The sequence below is a fragment of the Phragmites australis genome, chromosome 18, assembly GCF_958298935.1.
Source record: "Phragmites australis chromosome 18, lpPhrAust1.1, whole genome shotgun sequence".
Taxonomy (NCBI): Eukaryota; Viridiplantae; Streptophyta; class Magnoliopsida; order Poales; family Poaceae; genus Phragmites; species Phragmites australis.
Window position 1 is genome coordinate 25,261,586 of NC_084938.1, and position 17,606 is coordinate 25,279,191.

The 17,606-nt window shown below is 40.5% G+C and overlaps 2 protein-coding genes across 2 annotated transcripts; one reads left to right on the forward strand and one right to left on the reverse strand.

The window, feature by feature from the left end:
* Positions 1-502: 502 nt before the first annotated feature.
* Positions 503-1,866, reverse strand: LOC133898631 (uncharacterized). The gene is made up of 2 exons (XM_062339317.1): positions 1,610-1,866; positions 503-1,538 (listed from the first exon to the last, which is right to left on the reverse strand). The coding sequence occupies exons 1-2, from the start codon at positions 1,864-1,866 to the stop codon at positions 503-505; spliced, it is 1,293 nt and encodes a 430-aa protein (XP_062195301.1).
* Positions 1,867-5,996: 4,130 nt separating this feature from the next.
* Positions 5,997-11,791, forward strand: LOC133898701 (glycerophosphodiester phosphodiesterase GDPDL3-like). The gene is made up of 9 exons (XM_062339374.1): positions 5,997-6,248; positions 6,668-6,961; positions 7,448-7,563; positions 7,650-8,148; positions 8,581-8,619; positions 8,720-9,010; positions 9,154-9,293; positions 10,203-10,689; positions 11,072-11,791. The coding sequence occupies exons 1-9, from the start codon at positions 6,083-6,085 to the stop codon at positions 11,368-11,370; spliced, it is 2,331 nt and encodes a 776-aa protein (XP_062195358.1). The 5' UTR covers positions 5,997-6,082; the 3' UTR covers positions 11,371-11,791.
* Positions 11,792-17,606: the final 5,815 nt, after the last annotated feature.

Consider the following 17,606-nt stretch of genomic DNA (forward strand, 5'->3'; position numbering starts at 1 on the left):
ATTGTTCCATGCCTTACTGAAGAGTTTGATTGACTAGTGCAATTGTTCCTCATGGAAATCCTACATAGTCTGTATGATGCATCCAGTTCTTATGAGCTGATACAAAAAACTTGATTCAATCTGGTGTTTGATGGCTATCAACCATGAGTAGTGATGCGTACTGATGTAGTGCAGGTGTCGGCCTGATTACTGATGCAGTGTAGTGCTCCGTTGCAAAGTCGTAATGTATTACTGATGGAGTGCAGTGCTCAGTTGTCAGAACCATTCAGAATTTGCAACTCTTCAGTACCTTCTTCGTAACCAAACAGACCATAGGTTCATAATATGCCAAAGGACACGGGACAAATTACTCATTTTGGTACGCACTGCCAAAGGACACAGGACAAATTACTGAACATATTACGCACTGCCAAATGACACAGGACAAATTACTCAACATAATACGCACTACCAAAGGACATAGGACAAATCAATTTATTCTTGAGACTACCTGATGTGCATACTACTCCACTCTGTGGAACTGCCACAGATGCTCGACAAGATCGTCACGGAATTGGTGATGCCCCTGCCTGCTAGTTATCATCCCATACCTTTGGGCAAATGCTTCTAGTGTGGGGGTTGGGGTGTGTGATGGCTCCACAGGATCACCAGCATCGTCGTACACATGTTCGACGTCCCCATCCAGTCTCTTATCTTCGATTATCATGTTGTGCATGATAATGCAGGCGGTCATGATGTTGTGAAGTGTTTCCTCATCCCATATCCTTGTAGCCCCCCGGACTATGGGAAACCGAGACTGTAGGACCCCGAAGGCCCGTTCGACATCCTTCTGTAACGCCGCTTGCTGAATGACGAAGTGCTGCCGCTTCCTCCCAACTGGACAAGGAATAGGCTTCACGAAGGTGGCCCATTCCGCATAGATACCGTCTACAAGGTAGTACCCCATGGTGTAGGCATGTCCGTTAATGGAGTATTGTACCTGGGGGGCCACGCCAGCGGCAAGATTGTCGAGGAGATGCGAGCGGTGTAGAACGTTGATGTCGTTTAGCGAACCTGGCATGCCGAAGAAAGCATGCCAAATCCACAGGTCCTGTGACGCCACCGCCTCTAGAATGATCGTCGGAGAGTTCACATGGCCGGTGAAGGAACCAGACCACGCTGTCGGACAGTTCTTCCACCTCCAATGCATACAGTCGATGCTTCCGAGCATCCCGGGGAACCCTCTTCGCTCGTTTATAGCAATCAAGCGCGCGGTGTCCTCCTCGTTCGGAGCACGAAGGTACTCGTCGCCGAATACCCCGACGACGGCTCGCACAAACCGCCTCATACTCTCAATGATAGTGGCCTCCCCTAGCCGGAGGCACTCATCGAGAGAATCGGCAAGAGCATCGTACGCGAGCATACGAAACGCCGCAGTGACTTTTTGCAACACCGACAGGCCGAGCTCTCCTGCAGCATTCCTCCTCTGTTGGAACCACGGGTCATGGTCCGCAACTGCCTGCACAATCTTGAGGTACATGTCACGTTTCATCCTAAACCTGCAGGACCGACGAGCATAAGACGTTTCATCATAATACTTCGACAAGACACTTTCTTTTCGCAATATTACCTGCGATGGAAGATGTAATCTGGGTACACCGGGTGATCGGCGAAGTAGTCATTAAACAACCTATGATGGCCCTCCAGGCGATTCCGCTGGATACGCCGACGGCCCGGCACTGAACCACCCCAAGGTCCCCGCTGTGATGCCTCCGACTCATGCAAGGCGCTCACAGTGGCAAGGAACAAATTATCTTCCTCATCGGAAGAGTCATTGCCGAAACACAACTCCCTCACGGTCTGCTTCCAGGCTTCGCGACGATCCATTTTTTGCTGGCTTGCAAAGTCTGAGTACCTCACCCTCATATATATAGGGATATCATGAGCCTTGTGACGGAAGCCAACGCCGTTCCTTCCCCTGGAAGCCAGTTCTCGTGAGGCTTCGGCAGCAAGACTCGCGGCCTTCTTCCGCAGCAACGCACCGCAGTTCCTTCCACTCCAAGCCAGTACTCGTCATTCCCCCGCAGCAACACTGCTGGCCTTCTATCTGTACACGCTACATTGCATGGAACGCCTTTGGTCCTGGGTACGTTGCAAACGTTCATTTTGGACTGCGTATTTGCAGGTGCCGAGATCAAAATAAGCGCTCAAATATTTAATGCAACAATATCGTCCGCAAAAAAAAATTCTAAACAAATATAATTCGACACACTAATTTGTAACGTGCGTTTCAATAGCCGCTGCAACGGGATCATACGAAAAAACATTGCTCCTGCGACGGTTATGGCGGTTGGAAAAAAATCAATTTAATATAGGGGAGAGAAGATAGTGGATGAGATATAGAGTATCTGCTGGAGATGGAGAGATTGAGGGATGCTGTAATAGTGATAGAGGATACTGTAATAGTATTTTTAGGATAAAAATTTAAGATAGCTGCTGAAGATAGCCTAACATTTTCTCTTATCAAATTATTCAACAAATTAGATCATAGTATCGCTTACAATTGATGATTCACAACCGATCTACAAAGATAAATATCTTAGTCTTTCTAAAGTCACTTTCTTTATAGGTAGAATTTTGAAGTTATTTCCTCCTCCTCGTAAAAAATACCACTACACGCACTAAGCACCTACGCGTGCTTGCGACACCCCCTACGTGCCGCCCATCAACACACGGAATAAAAATTCAGCAGAGAAAAAAAAAAATCCGCAAAACGAAGACTCTAACCCAAGCCTGTTGCATGCTTCTGTACGCTCAAACCTCGAGGACAACAACCATTTACTGACTTTAAAGAGCACCCCGACCTATTTAATATGCACAAAACAAAGAATATGTATCTAATTAACCACTCTTTGATATATGAGTCAAGGCCCAAAATGACTTTTTTTTAGACCGGAGGGAGTACTAGTGTTGTTAATGACTATAGAATTATGATCATAGGAAAGTGTATCAGAACATGAATCAAATGATACCAAATTTGAATAACAAAGTGTAGAGACTGTTAGACTAATTGTTGATCAAATGCCGTGAAATTTGAATCTTCAAATGCGTTCACGCCTTATAGAGAAAAGTATGATTCCATCATCGTAAAACGACACCTATTTTAAAATTTTAAGCAAAGATAGTGTTACTGTTGTTGGAAAGCACAAAGCGTTGTGAATTCTAAGTATACATTTGTTTCAGCTAGAAATTCTAAAAATCAGTTTGTAATTATGAATTGTAAAAAGCTATATTATAAAAAGCTAAATTACGAAAACATTAAGATGTAGATTTAAAAAATTTGATAAACAGTTCAGTAAAATAGACTTTCATAATCTGTAAAAAATTGAGGAAAACTAGCTTCTTAGATTCCCAAAACCTAATAAACGGATTGTAATAACTATGATAAAAATTTATCTATTTATTTTAACTTTGATTGTAAAAGCTACCCTAAGTGCCTGATTAAAAAAGATGTTGAGTTCTTAGCACACATACCAATGCAACGGCTAGCTCAAAGCCTTAAACCCCTAGCCGAGCCCGTGAACAATTCGACGCGGATCGCACACCGCAAAGGCCGATTCCAAAACGACAATAGCTAACAGGGGAGGTGTCTGTGTGGATGCCAACACCATAGCATGAATTAGCTGCGAGAGTGTGACATCGTTTTTTAAAACACCGGTGCAATTCGTATTCACGCGGCGCTTATAAAGACCAAAGATTTGAAATTTAAAAAATGACATTTAAAATTTAAAAATTAATAAAATCATTATTAACATCTTTTTATCGATGGATATGTTACTTATAAATTTTTGACTACATGACCACACGAGAAATAATGTCCACATCAAGAGCGCAGTATTTTTTTTTTTTTGAAAAACGAGAGCACACTATAGTTGATCACGGCGTGATCAGGGTTAAAAATGCAACGGTTATTGAGTGATTATCATGGTTACTGAGCTTATCGGTCTGTACCAATTTCATAATACGAACAATTTTCGAATTTAAATTCAAAAATTCATAAAAATAAAAAAATCCTAAAAAACTAGAGACGATTATAAGACCTTTTATGAAAAAAATTCAAAAATAATGTCATTTGCATCATATTCTATAGGGAGGAAGTTTGAAAAAAAAAGTTAAAGCGTGCAACTTATTATTAACTCATGTTAAAGAAAAACTTAACATGCAAACACATATTTTCCTTGTGTAGGGGTATCTTAAGAGGATTTAGAGTTTTATTAATTTCTCCATAATTTTTTACAAATTTCACAAGTATAAAGTGAATATGTTAAGAAAAATCACTATAATTAATTTTATTATGCCTACTATTATTTTTTCTACATAAAACATAGTATAAGTAAACTAATAAAAGTGGTTTCACTAGTTTTGGAGGTGTGATGGGTTAGTTCTGAATTAATCTAGTTACAACACATTTACATAATCCTGTATGTTACAATAACTATTTCATGAGTTCATGTATTTTTAAAAGACATAGGATCGTAGAAGAAGACTAACAAAATTGGTTCATAATTTTTGGATTAACAAAGAGTTAATTATGCATTTAACTAGTTTTAGCAAATACATTTTCTCATAGGAAATATTTAGTTTTTTTATGAGTATAAATATTTTTATCATGTATATCATGTTACAAAGAAACTAACACTTGATTTGAAGCTAAGATGAATTAGTTATTGATTTTATAAGGTTTCGTTATTTTTTGGTTTTTTTAATTTCACTAAAATTCGAGAAAACCAAGTCTGCTGGGTTGTGAAAAATTCTTGTATGGGATTTACGTATCACAAAAATCGACGGTTCTGATTCCCATAGCTAACCCATTGAGGTAGTGGATGAGTTTTGAATTTGTTATCCCTCTTGTTAAGATAAACGCTAATGACTTCTCTCAAGTTTCGCTAATGGTCGTTTTTGAACACTTTTGTAAATATAAACCAGCAAGGTGCCTCCTACTAAATAGTGTGCTAGTCTCGTTGTAATATTTTGTTATGATAATATTTAATTAAAAATAGTCACTTTAACTTTTTAATGAGGTCAGTGTCACTCAATACAAAACATATAAAATTATAAGAGATAAAAATTATGTTAGCGGAAGATAAAATTATTTATGCTCTAAATTTGTTCCAAATATATGTATTGATTCGATTTATATATATTTTGATCAACTGTCAAAATTATACATCAGGTATATGCACTCAACCAAAATCAAAATAGATTTATCTTTCCTGCGTGTTGTGCCTTGCGTGTCTACTTGTGCGATAACTTAAGCTACAGAATGCATCTTAATATGTTATCTTAGTAAAAGTTTTTAAAGTTTTTTTATTATGAATTTAGCTATTGATTAATTCTATTTTATAAAGACTCTTTTTAGGTATTTTATTTTTATAATATTTTTTCTAAGACTATATTTGATTTGGATATTTCTTTTTCTATCCTAGCCCTAATTTTAATTATTATTAATTTTATTTTATTTGGATTTTTATTTAGATATTTTTACTTCCTAAATCGTATATAAATCGAACTGCTGATTTTTTTATAATTTTAATTCCGAATTTAGTCGTTAATTAATCGGATTTGATATGGATTATTTGTCTAATCTATATTGCTAGATGTTCATAATAGTAAGTGATTTAGATCATTTTTTTCGATTAATATGATAATTTTATGATATTAAAAATGAATATGATGACTTTTAACACTTAAATAATAATATAATAAATAAATAAAGACCAAAAAGACAAGCAATAGGGCAGAAGACCAAACAAAGGGTGGTGAACTTGAGATGGAACAAAGGTCACGCGGAGGGTGGTAGTGGTCTGGTGGTGACGGACGCGGCCACGCGGGTTCACAAGCGTCTCACTGCGGCCTGGGCCCAGACGCCAGTGCGCCAACCTTTGTTCCACCTACTGACGGTGGGGACAGCTTTTTTGAACGCCGTGCTTTTATATGCGCTCTGCCAAAGCATCAGAGCATTTCAGTGCTCTGCTCTCCTCTCTCTCTCTCTCTGCCGCTTCCCACGCGTGGCGCGCTTGCTCTCGGCGAGAAGCTTTGGGAGATGCGGAGGAGCAGAGGCCATGGAGTGGGACGAGGAGGGCGTGTTGTGGGTGGTGGAGGAGGGGTGTCCGCCCCCCTCGCGGCGCTGCTGTGCTGCCTCGTGGCCCTCGCCGGCGCCGCCGCCGCGCGGAGCCCCCGGGTCCCCGCTGTCTACAAAACCCTAAGCGGTAAGGCCCCGGCCCTCCCTTTGTAGAAGGTTCTAGACGCTTGTACTCCTCTGCTTCGCTTGGTGCATAGGTTTCTAGGGGAGCGGTGCATGCTTGCGCGGGTTCGGTTGCTGACAAAGCCGATTGGGTTTTGGGATGGTTGTTCTAGAGGCCCATGGAGGCCACCCTCTCTTTCGACGCCGATTATAGGAACTTTCCTCCGAAGATCTTAGGAGGTGGTATTGCTTCTGGAACATTCCAGAAGTTCATGTTCTCTTTTGACAAGTGGATTTTACTACAGCGGTCACCTTTTTTTGTTTTGGGTGGTGGGGTACAAATTTGTTACCGTGATTCATGAGGTCGAACCTTGTAAAATTAATTGAGTGTTGATTTGAACAGATATTCTACAATGGGAACAATCATGAGCCTTTGTTGTGCAGGTGATGCTCCCCTCGTGGTGGCCAAAGGTGGCTTTTCAGGAGTATTTCCTGATTCCAGCCAAGGTGCCTATGCTTTTGCGTTGATTGCCAGCGCACCTGATACAACTTTATGGTGCGATGTTCAACTAACAAAGGATGGTGTTGGAGTTTGCCTTCGGGATATAAATATGCAGAATTGCACCAATATTGCTGGAGTCTACCCTGCGAGAAACAGGAGCTATGTCATCAATGATGTGCAAAAAACTGGATGGTTTCCTTTGGACTTTAAAATGGCGGAGTTTCAAAATGTTATTTGTGAGTACCACCATACCACTGCCAACCTTTCATTAAAGCAACAAGATCATTGCATAAGATCTGTACATCTCAAATGTGTAGTGAATACAGACTAATTTTAAGGACTAAGTATACACAGTAGGAATCTTTTTGAGGGAACTTATACTGTGGGAATCTTTCCAACTATTTTGCCTCACAAAAGAAAAATACTAAGTATATGCACACATGCCACTCGACGCACCAACAAGTTCATGAGTGATGAAACATCATGACAGAATATTGATGTCTTTGTTCGTGCTCTTTTATTTTATTTTATTTTTTTAACCAGTTTTACATTATGGACATTCCTTTTTCTCTTAAGTTGTTTGCATAGACATTTTTTTATCTTTGTTTGCTCAAGCATTTTCTTTAGATTATATGATTTCTATGGCTTACAATCACCTTATAAAAGCATGATCTGATGTTGTAAGATGTACTTATTAACTGATTATCTAATATTTTGAGCAGTAACACAAGCAATTTGGTCTCGCACCAACAGATTTGATTACACCGAGTATTCTATCCTCTCTGTCACTGATTTGCAGTCCCTTGTCAAGCCGCATTCTGTTTGGTTGAATGTTCAGGTTGAATTACTGTTTGTGGAACTTAACCAGACTTTATTGTTGCTAGTTCTATCCTTCAAAAGCTAATTTCTTTTTCATATGTATAGCATGCCATCTTCTACAAACAACATGGTTTGAACATGCGGAACTACATACTTTCCATCCAAAGACGCGTCTCTGTGAAGTATATCTCGTCACCTGAACTGGGCTTCCTCCAAAGTATATCTGGAAGAGTTAGTCGAAGAACGAAGCTTGTGTTTAGTTTTCTTGATAAAACCCTACCTGATCCTTCTATAAACCAAACATATGGTTCTCTGTTGAGTAATCTAACGTTTATTAAGTCTATTGCTTCTGGTATAATGGTCCCTAAGAGCTACATATGGCCAGTGACAATGGATAACTATCTGCTGCCGCCCACATCAATCATCACAGAAGCCCACAGTGCAGGGCTTGAAATATATGCCTCTGATTTTGCAAATGATAGAATTATTCCCTATAACTACAGTTATGATCCATTGGCAGAATACCTAAGCTTTATCGTGGATGGTGGCTTCTCTGTTGATGGTGTATTGTCAGAATTCCCAATTACTGCATCAGAGGCTATCGGTACGTTACTAAGATTTGCATTGATACATGTTAGAGATTCAACTACAGTATTGTTATCGATTTTCACCTTTACCTTTATCCTAGCCTGTGAACTACTCGCTCTGCTCTTCTATAAATGATGTTTTAGACTTGTGCCCACTTAGTAAGTAAAAGGCAATAGATTACAAGCCTCCTATGGAACTTGTGCCTTGTACCACCTCATGTCCTCGTTAAATTTATTTGTCCCCTAATCTATCCCCATTTAGTCCTAGTGTTCAAAGTGTCCAGTGATCAAACAGATTGGAATTATAAATTTTAGCATACATTAAATAACCTTACGGCATTATAAGATATGGTTGTGTCCATCGCGGAAACCTTAGAATGATATTTAATTGTTTATGAAGAAATAAGCAACATTCATTTGTTAATGCATTTGAATGTCCTCATCTGCAGGTTGTTTTGTTAATCTGAATTCAAGTAAGACTGATCATGGTATGTCTCATCTGGGAGTAAGACCTACCTTAGTACTTGTGCCATGATGCTTGAATTTCTTCGATTTCAACTCTTTAATTACCGTGATGTTTCTGTACAGGAAACCCCTTAATTATCTCGCATAATGGTGCTAGTGGGGACTACCCGGACTGTACGGACCTGGCCTACCATAATGCAATCAATGACGGTGCAGATATAATTGATTGTCCTGTTCAAGTTACTGGTGATGGAGTTCTTATATGCATGAGTTCCATTAACCTGCTTAATACCACGAATGTTCAGCGAACACCTTTCAGTTCCCGTGCTTCTATTGTTCCAGAAATTCAGTCGACACCAGGAATATTCACATTCAACCTCACTTGGGACGACCTTAACAATAGTACTTTGAAACGTGAGTTCTTTTGTAGCGTTATTGAGATAACTTGTTAATGTTCTTTCCTACCAAAAGTAGGTGGCTAATAACTTCAGAAATATATAAATGGCTTACAAAAAACACATTCATGAAGTAGCCTTTGACATGCCCTTTTTCTGCAGCCAAGATATCTTCCCCAGAGAGTAGCTATTATTTTATAAGGAACCCAAGGTACACAAATCAAGGGAAGTTTCTGAAGTTATCAGATTTTCTAACAATCAGACAGGATAAGGATTTGTCCGGTGTCATGATCATTATTGAGGTGATACTTCCGCTTGAAATTTCACTTGTTTTGATATTATCCCATAGGTTAAACTTTCTACTTGAATTATACATATATACCCTGATATGACTATGTGGCAGGCCAAAGTTCACCTGATAGTTAACCTTTCAATATGTTGAAGAATAAACACGAGTATGAATACTAAATAGTAGCCAACACAATCTGTTTTTTAAGAAAGAGCTCATAATCTGTTTTTCATTTGTCTACTTATAAATGGTATAATTTTTTAACTGTTGCCATCTCGATGTTATTTTTGATATTATTGTTTTCTCACCATCTTTTTAGTTGGATCTTGTGGGTTTCATCTCTAGCCTACCACAACTTGCTTGGGACAAAGGCTATTGTTGTTGTTGTCATCTTGATGACGAGTTTTGTTACTAGAAAGCAACCAGTGTGAGAATCAGACATACCAAACTTGTATTAGGCTGTGTTTGTTTGCTGCTTCTGAAACTGCTTCTGCTACTGGCAGAAGCCAGAAGTCAGAAGCCAGAACAAACGAGGTTCTGGATAAGTGGCTTCTGGAGAAGCCAGAAGCCTATTTCTGAGGAAAATGAACTAAAGCTGAGAAGCTCGCTGAGATGTGCTTCTCTGAGAAGCTATGTGCTGAGAAGCTAAAAATTTATTGTAGAAGCCAACAACCTATTTCCAAAAGCAGCTTTTCAGACAAGCCAAAAACACAGCTTTTCAGAAAAGCTCAAAAGCAGAAGCTCAAACAAACACGGCCTTAGTATAGACCTCTGGGCTAAGGTAGCAATGGAAATATCTTATTTGTCCTTCATGCATTACCAAATATTCTATTCATATTTCCAGAAGTCAAATTTCTTGAAACTTATCATCCTAATTAGTGGAGTTCTGTCTGCATTGATCAATCTACCTTTTGTACTGCAGAATGCTGCATTTTTGGCAAAGTCATTAGGAATTGACATTGTTGATTCTGTAACCACCGCCTTGAGTGATGCTGGTTATAATAATCAGAGTACCAAGGAAGTTATGATCCAGTCGAAAGATAGTGCTGTTCTTGTCAAATTGAAGCAGCAGAAAACGAAATGCAAGCTTGTTTACACTCTCCCGTTGGACATTGGGGATGCATCTGCTTCCTCATTAGTAGACATGAAGAAGTTTGCTGATGCTGTAGTTGTTGACAAGGCATCTGTTTTTGCGCTAAGTGCTGAATTTATCATCAATCAAACCAATCTTGTGAAACATCTGCAGTCAGTGGGGCTAGCTGTGTATGCACAGGTGTTCCGGAATGAATTTGTATCACAACCGTGGGATTTCTTCTCTGATGCAACAGTGGAAATCAATAACTATGTTCAATTGGTTAATATATCAGGCTTCATAACTGATTTCCCAAAGACAGTCAAAAGATACAAAAGTAAGTCTCACTTGCCATCTCCGTATGGTGGAATGTCATTTTGCGGCTTGCATCTATAGGGTATGATGAAAATTAGCATGGGGACATGGCTAGTGTTTAGATCATTTTTTGAATCTTCGCAATGGAGATGCCATTTTCCAACCATTTTCAACTTTGCAGTGCCATATAGCTAGTGCGATATCGAATTTTCAAGTGCCATCTTCCTGATCCCATATTTGCAGTAGCCTACTCCTGATTTTGCCATGAGATTAGTGAGGCAAATATTTGCGTTCTTTTGTTAGGTTATTCCGTAAGGCCGTAACAGTATTTAATTAGTAGTTCCAGTGTTTGTGCTTCTGGTTATACTCCTGTTTCTGACACCCATATACTCTTGTATTGGCAGAAAACTCTTGTACAGGTTTGGGAAAGGACATGCCCAGCTACATGCAGTCTGTTCAGGTTGGCTCTCTTGCACAGTTCCTCCGAACTTTTAATGCCCAGCCGCCAGCTCTGGTGCCAATGCCGACACTGAATGCATCAAGCGTGGAGGAGCCACCACTTCCTCCTGTCACGTCAAAAAATTCGTCTGGTGGTGCCTCATGGGGCGCCCCAACTCCTAGCGCACCGCCTTCTGGTGCTCACATAGCTTCTGTAAGCACTGGCAAGCTGCTTGTGATGGTTTTTGCAGCTCTGCTGATCTGACCAGACACATGAAGCTGTATAGCAGGCGATTAAAGTTAACACAATGTCAATTGAATTCGGGCAAGCTTTGTTGATCAATGATCTGGTGCTACTGGGCATTTGTTTCAGCAACTGTTTTGGTATATGCCCGTGCATTCGTGCTGTATAAATTCGTCAGTAGAAAGGTTACACTCTCTAGCGAGCATGGGCCATGGGGTGTTGATACATTAGTTTTGGAGGCCACAGTTCATGGTGTACGCAGCAGATCATTGCTCTGTATAGGTTCTCATTCTGTATATCTTTCCTCATGCTCGTTGTATTCAGTTCAGCGCTTTGGCGTCGCCCAGCGCCATTCCATCTCCTTTCTGTTTGTACGGCACACATGTAGCTATATTTAAATCATGAACAAGGCTAGTGCGTAATGCTAACCGATCCTGTTGTACTAGAGCACTGATTCTAGCGAGGCCAATTCTCCGGCTGCCATTCTATGGTAGTCAGTGGTCACCATGAGTGATACCTCAAGAGCATTCGCATCTGCCACCGGCTAGACCATGGGTAGTACTGCCTCCATCGTTTCTGCTACGATGCCTTCATCTTCAACGGTTCCCGTGATCCTTCATCTGGTAGGCCATGCATGTCGTCGACATCGAGCTTTCCTTTACACACTTGATGTCCAATATAGTTATCATGCACAACCTCTTCTGTATCGTCCTCGGCAAATGCAATATGTGCGGTCATGTTGGTGGCAGAGCCACATATGAGGGGTCAATGATAACCTCTCAGTCCTGATGTGGATCAGCGTCTGCAATATCATCCAGTGTAATAGGTCTCCCGGGTAGTTGCAAGAACAATGTCCGGTCAAATAAAATTCCCACCTGTATTTTGTATTTCAAGGCTAATGCGATCCGCAACAGGCGCTGAAAGTTTGCAACACAAAAGGAGGTACAAAGGTTACCATCTAGTTTGTTTGATTTACAAATGTATCCGAATGCTAAGGGTATACTCCTGTAGGTATGTCAAACTATTTCTTTTTCATGAATACGTAGGAGAACTGTGTCTTTCTATTAAGCATGGGAAAAAAGAGTTGCATTAGGTATGTGAACTACAATTTTCTAGACCAAGTTTTGGCTATGTAAAAACGAAACTAAAATAGGACAAACTCTTATACTACCTAGCATCCCTGTAGTAAGAGGGGTAGTTATGAACCCTGTGCACTACCTCCATAGGGACGGTGAAGGAAAAGCCCCCCCCCCCTATGGATTAATTGTCATGCCAATACGGATATGGATTTCAGTGGCTAATATATTTTGCACAGATAAGGTTGTTTCTACCACCAACCATTTTGCACTGAGATTTGTGGACTCCACATGTGACATGTGCACTTTTTTTTTCTTATGTGCAGTATACAAATCTTAGTTAAAAATGGGATTTGTGGATAAACCACCTTCTGTGTAAGCCATTGTCGCAGTGCATTTTACATGCCAATATACCATAAGAATGTAGTTCAGAATTGTAGAAACTAAAGTGAATTCATTTGAATTCATGAAGAACCTTCTCCTGTCTATGTAGTCGGCACTAGAGGCAACATGATCTGATGTGGCTACAAATAGACATGAGGAAAGAATGGTGGCGGGTGCAAGAAAAGAGGGGAAAGGGATGAGTGTAGAGACTGCGAGGGTTTTATGCGTGGGGAAGGGGATTTTAGGTATTGAAAGAAACCGTTGCACAATTTAATTGTTATGGAAAGAGAAGATAAGTCAAACTAAAAAAACCGTGCCATGTGTTAAGGATAGATCGACATGTATCAATAGTCCAATATGTATGCCCCTCAAAGATTAGGCGCGCACAGCGGGAGGCAGGAGTAGGAGGGGGGGCGGCGTGGTGCGAGCAAGGGCATGTGCATGGTGAGGTGGCAGTGGATGAGACAGCTTCGACGGATGGCGTAGTATCTGGCGGTGGCTTGATGAGCTCAATCGAGGGATGGCACCCAAATCTTAGAGAGGAGGGTGGGGAGCCAAAGGGGAATGAGGGGGAGGGAGAAAAAAAAGGCAAATGCTAAATATGAGACTCCTGTTTTTGCAAAATGTTTCAAGCGACATCTGTGAGCCGTTGGATAGACATTCAATAGCTCACAATCGTCTTCTAGCTCCTACCCGCACCCCCGCCCCTAGTTGTCTTCGGTAGCACATCCACGCCCGCCACCCCCATTGCGCTAATCCCGCCGATTTGCGCTCCCCTTACCCCACCCTGGCTCACCAGTCATGCTCTGCCACCCACGGACGGTGACGCCCCGCCCCTCGTCTACCTCCTCCCACGGACTGGCCAGAGCTTCCTCTAAGTCAGCGACGAATGAACCCCCCCCCCCCCTCGAACCAATCCCCTGTCGAAAACCTTGCCGGCCTCTGTTGTTCTGAAATATAGGAAGCGTGAAAAAAAAGGAAAGAGGTAACTATTGAGACCAGTTACTTTCCTTGTTTGGCTGTGCTGACCGCGTGTCTGCGTTGTTGACAAGATATTGATCGCGAACGCATGCTCCAAGCAAACGTTCCGCACCACCACTCACCCAACCGCTGCCTCCAAGGGGCATCTATACTCACACGCTTCATTTCATTGTCACCACATGTACCCCTTCTCTGCCCTCGCGCCCTCACGTTTCCTCCCGCTCTCCTAGCCCTGCACCACCTATAGCGGAGGCAAGGCTTGTCGGCTTTCCCGTGCCACCCTATTCCATCTGTCATCCGATCAAAGGCACATCGACCTTATTCTCCCTCTCCAGCAAGACACCCAACACCACCCTCCTCCCATCATATCTATGGGTGAGAAATGGATAGCAGGTATCTGAATTATCCGATATTCTTATCTATCAAAACACGAATATAGATACATGTATCCATATTTATTTCTAAAATGGATACCAAAATGGATGTATCCGAATTCATTTTCGAGATTTGGATTCAAATGTCGATATCCAAATTGTATTGAATTTAGATGTGGAAATAGATAATATCCGTATCTGCTAACCAGGGAACCAAATTTTGCTAACATTTTAGAAATTTCAGAGGTGAATGAAATTTATATATTCCGGCCTAATCAAATTTCATTCAAATTTGACCAAAAATTTAATTTTTTGCCATGAATTTTGAATATAATTTCTAAAATTTTGGTAATTCCAGTAAGTCCAAATGTGAATGGATTTTTTGTGCACAAAAATAAAAAATATTGTCAATAAAGGTATAGGATATTTACATACAACCCGATCGAGTAGATATCCAAATGAGGATTTAGATTCGAACAATCCGATTCGTATTTGAATTCGAGAATATTCAAATTTGTATTTATATTCATATTAAAATATGAATAACAATATAAAAATGAACTATTTAATTCGTATCTAATCCGTTTCCACACATGATCATATCTCACCATTGATCATGCCACCACGCCCGCGAAATTAGATTCCCGTTCCCCCGATCTTTTTCTTAAAGAAAAATGTAATTTGTGTGATGGACACATGGTGGCGGAGGTGATGGGTGTTACGTAGCCTCCTTGGAATGGTGGTGAATTGGAGAGGTAAGTTAGATTTCACGACGGTAGCTCATGACAATGAGTAGGGATCAAAGGGGAGATAGGCCTTGTTGGTTGTGCAGGACAGGTCATGCACTCATGCCACACGTGCAGGATAGATATAATAGCAATAATCTAAAATAGATAATATATTAATATATTTACAAATCTAGCACCTATATTCGGTATTTTAAAGACCGAAAATCCAATTTTAGAACACGAGGCACCGAAAATGAGTGGGCCAACCTGTTTTCGGAACCTAAGGTGCCAAATACGTCACTGTGACGTATTCGACACCTCAGGTTGCGAAAATAGGCCGGCCTCACCACATGTTGCTTTTGTCGCTCATGTCGTGTCTTGTCGTATGTCATTTCTTATCATCTTTCTACATATAGTGTAATACTTATTGGTGATAGTGGGGCTGAATGAAGTACAATAGCGCAACTTTGTTTTATTAGGACACAAGCGTATAAATAAAGAAAAGAAGTTGATGAGTGAGTGTGTGTCATTTTGTGTCATCTCTCTGCATAGAGTGTAGTACCTATTAGTGATAATGAGGTTGAATAGAGTGCAGTAGCACAACTTTATTTTATCAGGGCATGAATGAATAAATAAAGAATGGAACTGGATGAGTTAGTGTGTGTAAATTTGTTTCAACGTAATTTTGTAGACATTTTATTATTCATTTAATGTATTTATGTGTGTAACTTTTTAGTGAAGTAACGTTAGGGGGATACAAATTCTAATTTGTCAAATAATAATAGCTGTGAAGTACAATTATCATATAACTTGGTATAGAGATTACATACGCTGATAAATATTACATGAGATATGTGGTTTTTTCTCGTTGTGCGAATGGATCCTAACCATAAAGATTTGATGACAATAAACGTTGGCATGTACGGTACACTTAAAGACTAACTTAATAGCGTGTCACTGCTAAACCTAATATGCCTTAGGGAATGAAAATAAATCGAGCTATAATAGATGCTCTCTATTGAGTGCACCTAGGATATTTGCCCTTTCGCGGGACATCGGGACTCTCCGCTTTAGCATGATAGGCCCTCTACCACTTACTTTTCCTCTCTGCTTCACATGACTTAGCCGCGGCGCACTCCTTCGCTTTCTTTTTCATACGCTCTTCCTCCTTACGCTTGAGTCATAGTTCCTCCTGTTATTGCTTGTACTCCCGGCGTTCATACGCTTTCCTCCTCCACCGTATGTTCATGTCGACCCACCGTTTCTGATGCTCATTTTGCTCCATGTCCGGCCATTCCATGAAGTCATAGATAGGTGGAGGAGACTAGACAAATCAAACAAGATAGGAGATTAGTAAGATAGTGCATGAAATCGTACGGAAAGTACCACATGAGTGATATACGTCACTTACCAATGGGTACTCATACAATCTATGTCGAAGCTTGTCGTACTAGTAATTGGCACACATGAAGAAGCGTATGTCATAGGTGTAAGAGATGTTTTAGGACTCGTGAAGCCTATAAGGGTCATCACAGAAGTACATCGGTGGTTCGACCATCTTGGGGATGAAAATCCTCCAATGTTCTTTGGATGGGTTTGGTGGAGCTGAGAAAGACATTGCAGTTGAGAGAGATGAGGAGGAGTGGTCTATACATGGATGATGGTGAGGTTATTTATGGTGACTGGGTATTGGTACATGTATTGCGTGCATGGACTTGGCTAGGGGCTGAAGCATAGGATTCCCTCTGAAAGCTAGAAAAGTTATGACATCAATGCTTGGCAGAGATTCCCTATAAAAGCTATTGCTTGGTATGGTCATTTCATTCTGCAAAAGTTCGACAATGAGTTATTGTTGCCTCTGCATGGAGGTATAGAATCCTATGAAAGCATTCCCTGTGAAAGATGTTAATTTTGAGTAAGTGTAACAGTAACATATATCACTTTGATCTTAATCCAAAGTCAAAACCTGCTTTAAGCATTCATCCTAAAGCAAGCAATCCTTGTGTGTTGAACGGTTTGTACAATCATATGGTTCATGCTAGAGCTGCAATTAATGTTAGTCCCTGAGGTATTGGTGATACAACATCAGTCTATGTCAGTCCTTAAGGTGTTCGTGCTACAACATTAGTTATAAGAGGACACTAGCATAACCATTAGTGTGTCTAAAGCCTGATCCAGAACAGATGTATCTAAACGATACTTAAGTAGCTTTGTAAGTAATGCTTTTCATATGTTGGAAAGAATTATGCTTCTATAGTACATTAATATAACAAACTTACCATCACATTGATTAGACATAAAGTTCATAAATAGTTCGTAACATAGTACGTTAATATAAGACGCTAACCACATACCCATCGAACTGAACTAATGAAATAGAAAGGTAAACAAAATAAATAGTCTTGCCTGGCATTTGTATAGTTCATAATGTATAGATGTTGAATACTAGATCATCTCAAGATGGTGGAGGAAAGTGGCGACGCAAATTAGCGGAAAGATGCTAGCTATGCCGGTCAATGCTATCCGGGTAAGATGGTTATCGTCTCTGAGGTGGTAATGAAAAGTTGTAAGGATGAGTACCAGTAAATCCACCGTCATTTTTAGGTCATTAATGTCCTCCGGAGATAGAGGCCTCAGAGGAAGAGGTTGTTGTGGCATAAAATCATCGTCATCATCATCATTTTGAGCTATCACGGTAGTAGCACGTCCTATTT

What these genes read in the sequence shown, in the direction of transcription:
- LOC133898701 (XM_062339374.1), top strand. Translation starts at nt 6,083, where the DNA reads ATGCGGAGGAGCAGAGGCCATGGAGTGGGACGAGGAGGGCGTGTTGTG. An exon ending in TACTGCATCAGAGGCTATCG is followed by an intron (nt 8,149 to 8,580) that starts GTACGTTACTAA and finishes CCTCATCTGCAG; the next exon opens with GTTGTTTTGTTAATCTGAAT. An exon ending in TTCAAGTAAGACTGATCATG is followed by an intron (nt 8,620 to 8,719) that starts GTATGTCTCATC and finishes GTTTCTGTACAG; the next exon opens with GAAACCCCTTAATTATCTCG.
- LOC133898631 (XM_062339317.1), bottom strand. Translation starts at nt 1,866, where the DNA reads ATGGATCGTCGCGAAGCCTGGAAGCAGACCGTGAGGGAGTTGTGTTTC. An exon ending in GATTACATCTTCCATCGCAG is followed by an intron (nt 1,539 to 1,609) that starts GTAATATTGCGA and finishes TCGGTCCTGCAG; the next exon opens with GTTTAGGATGAAACGTGACA.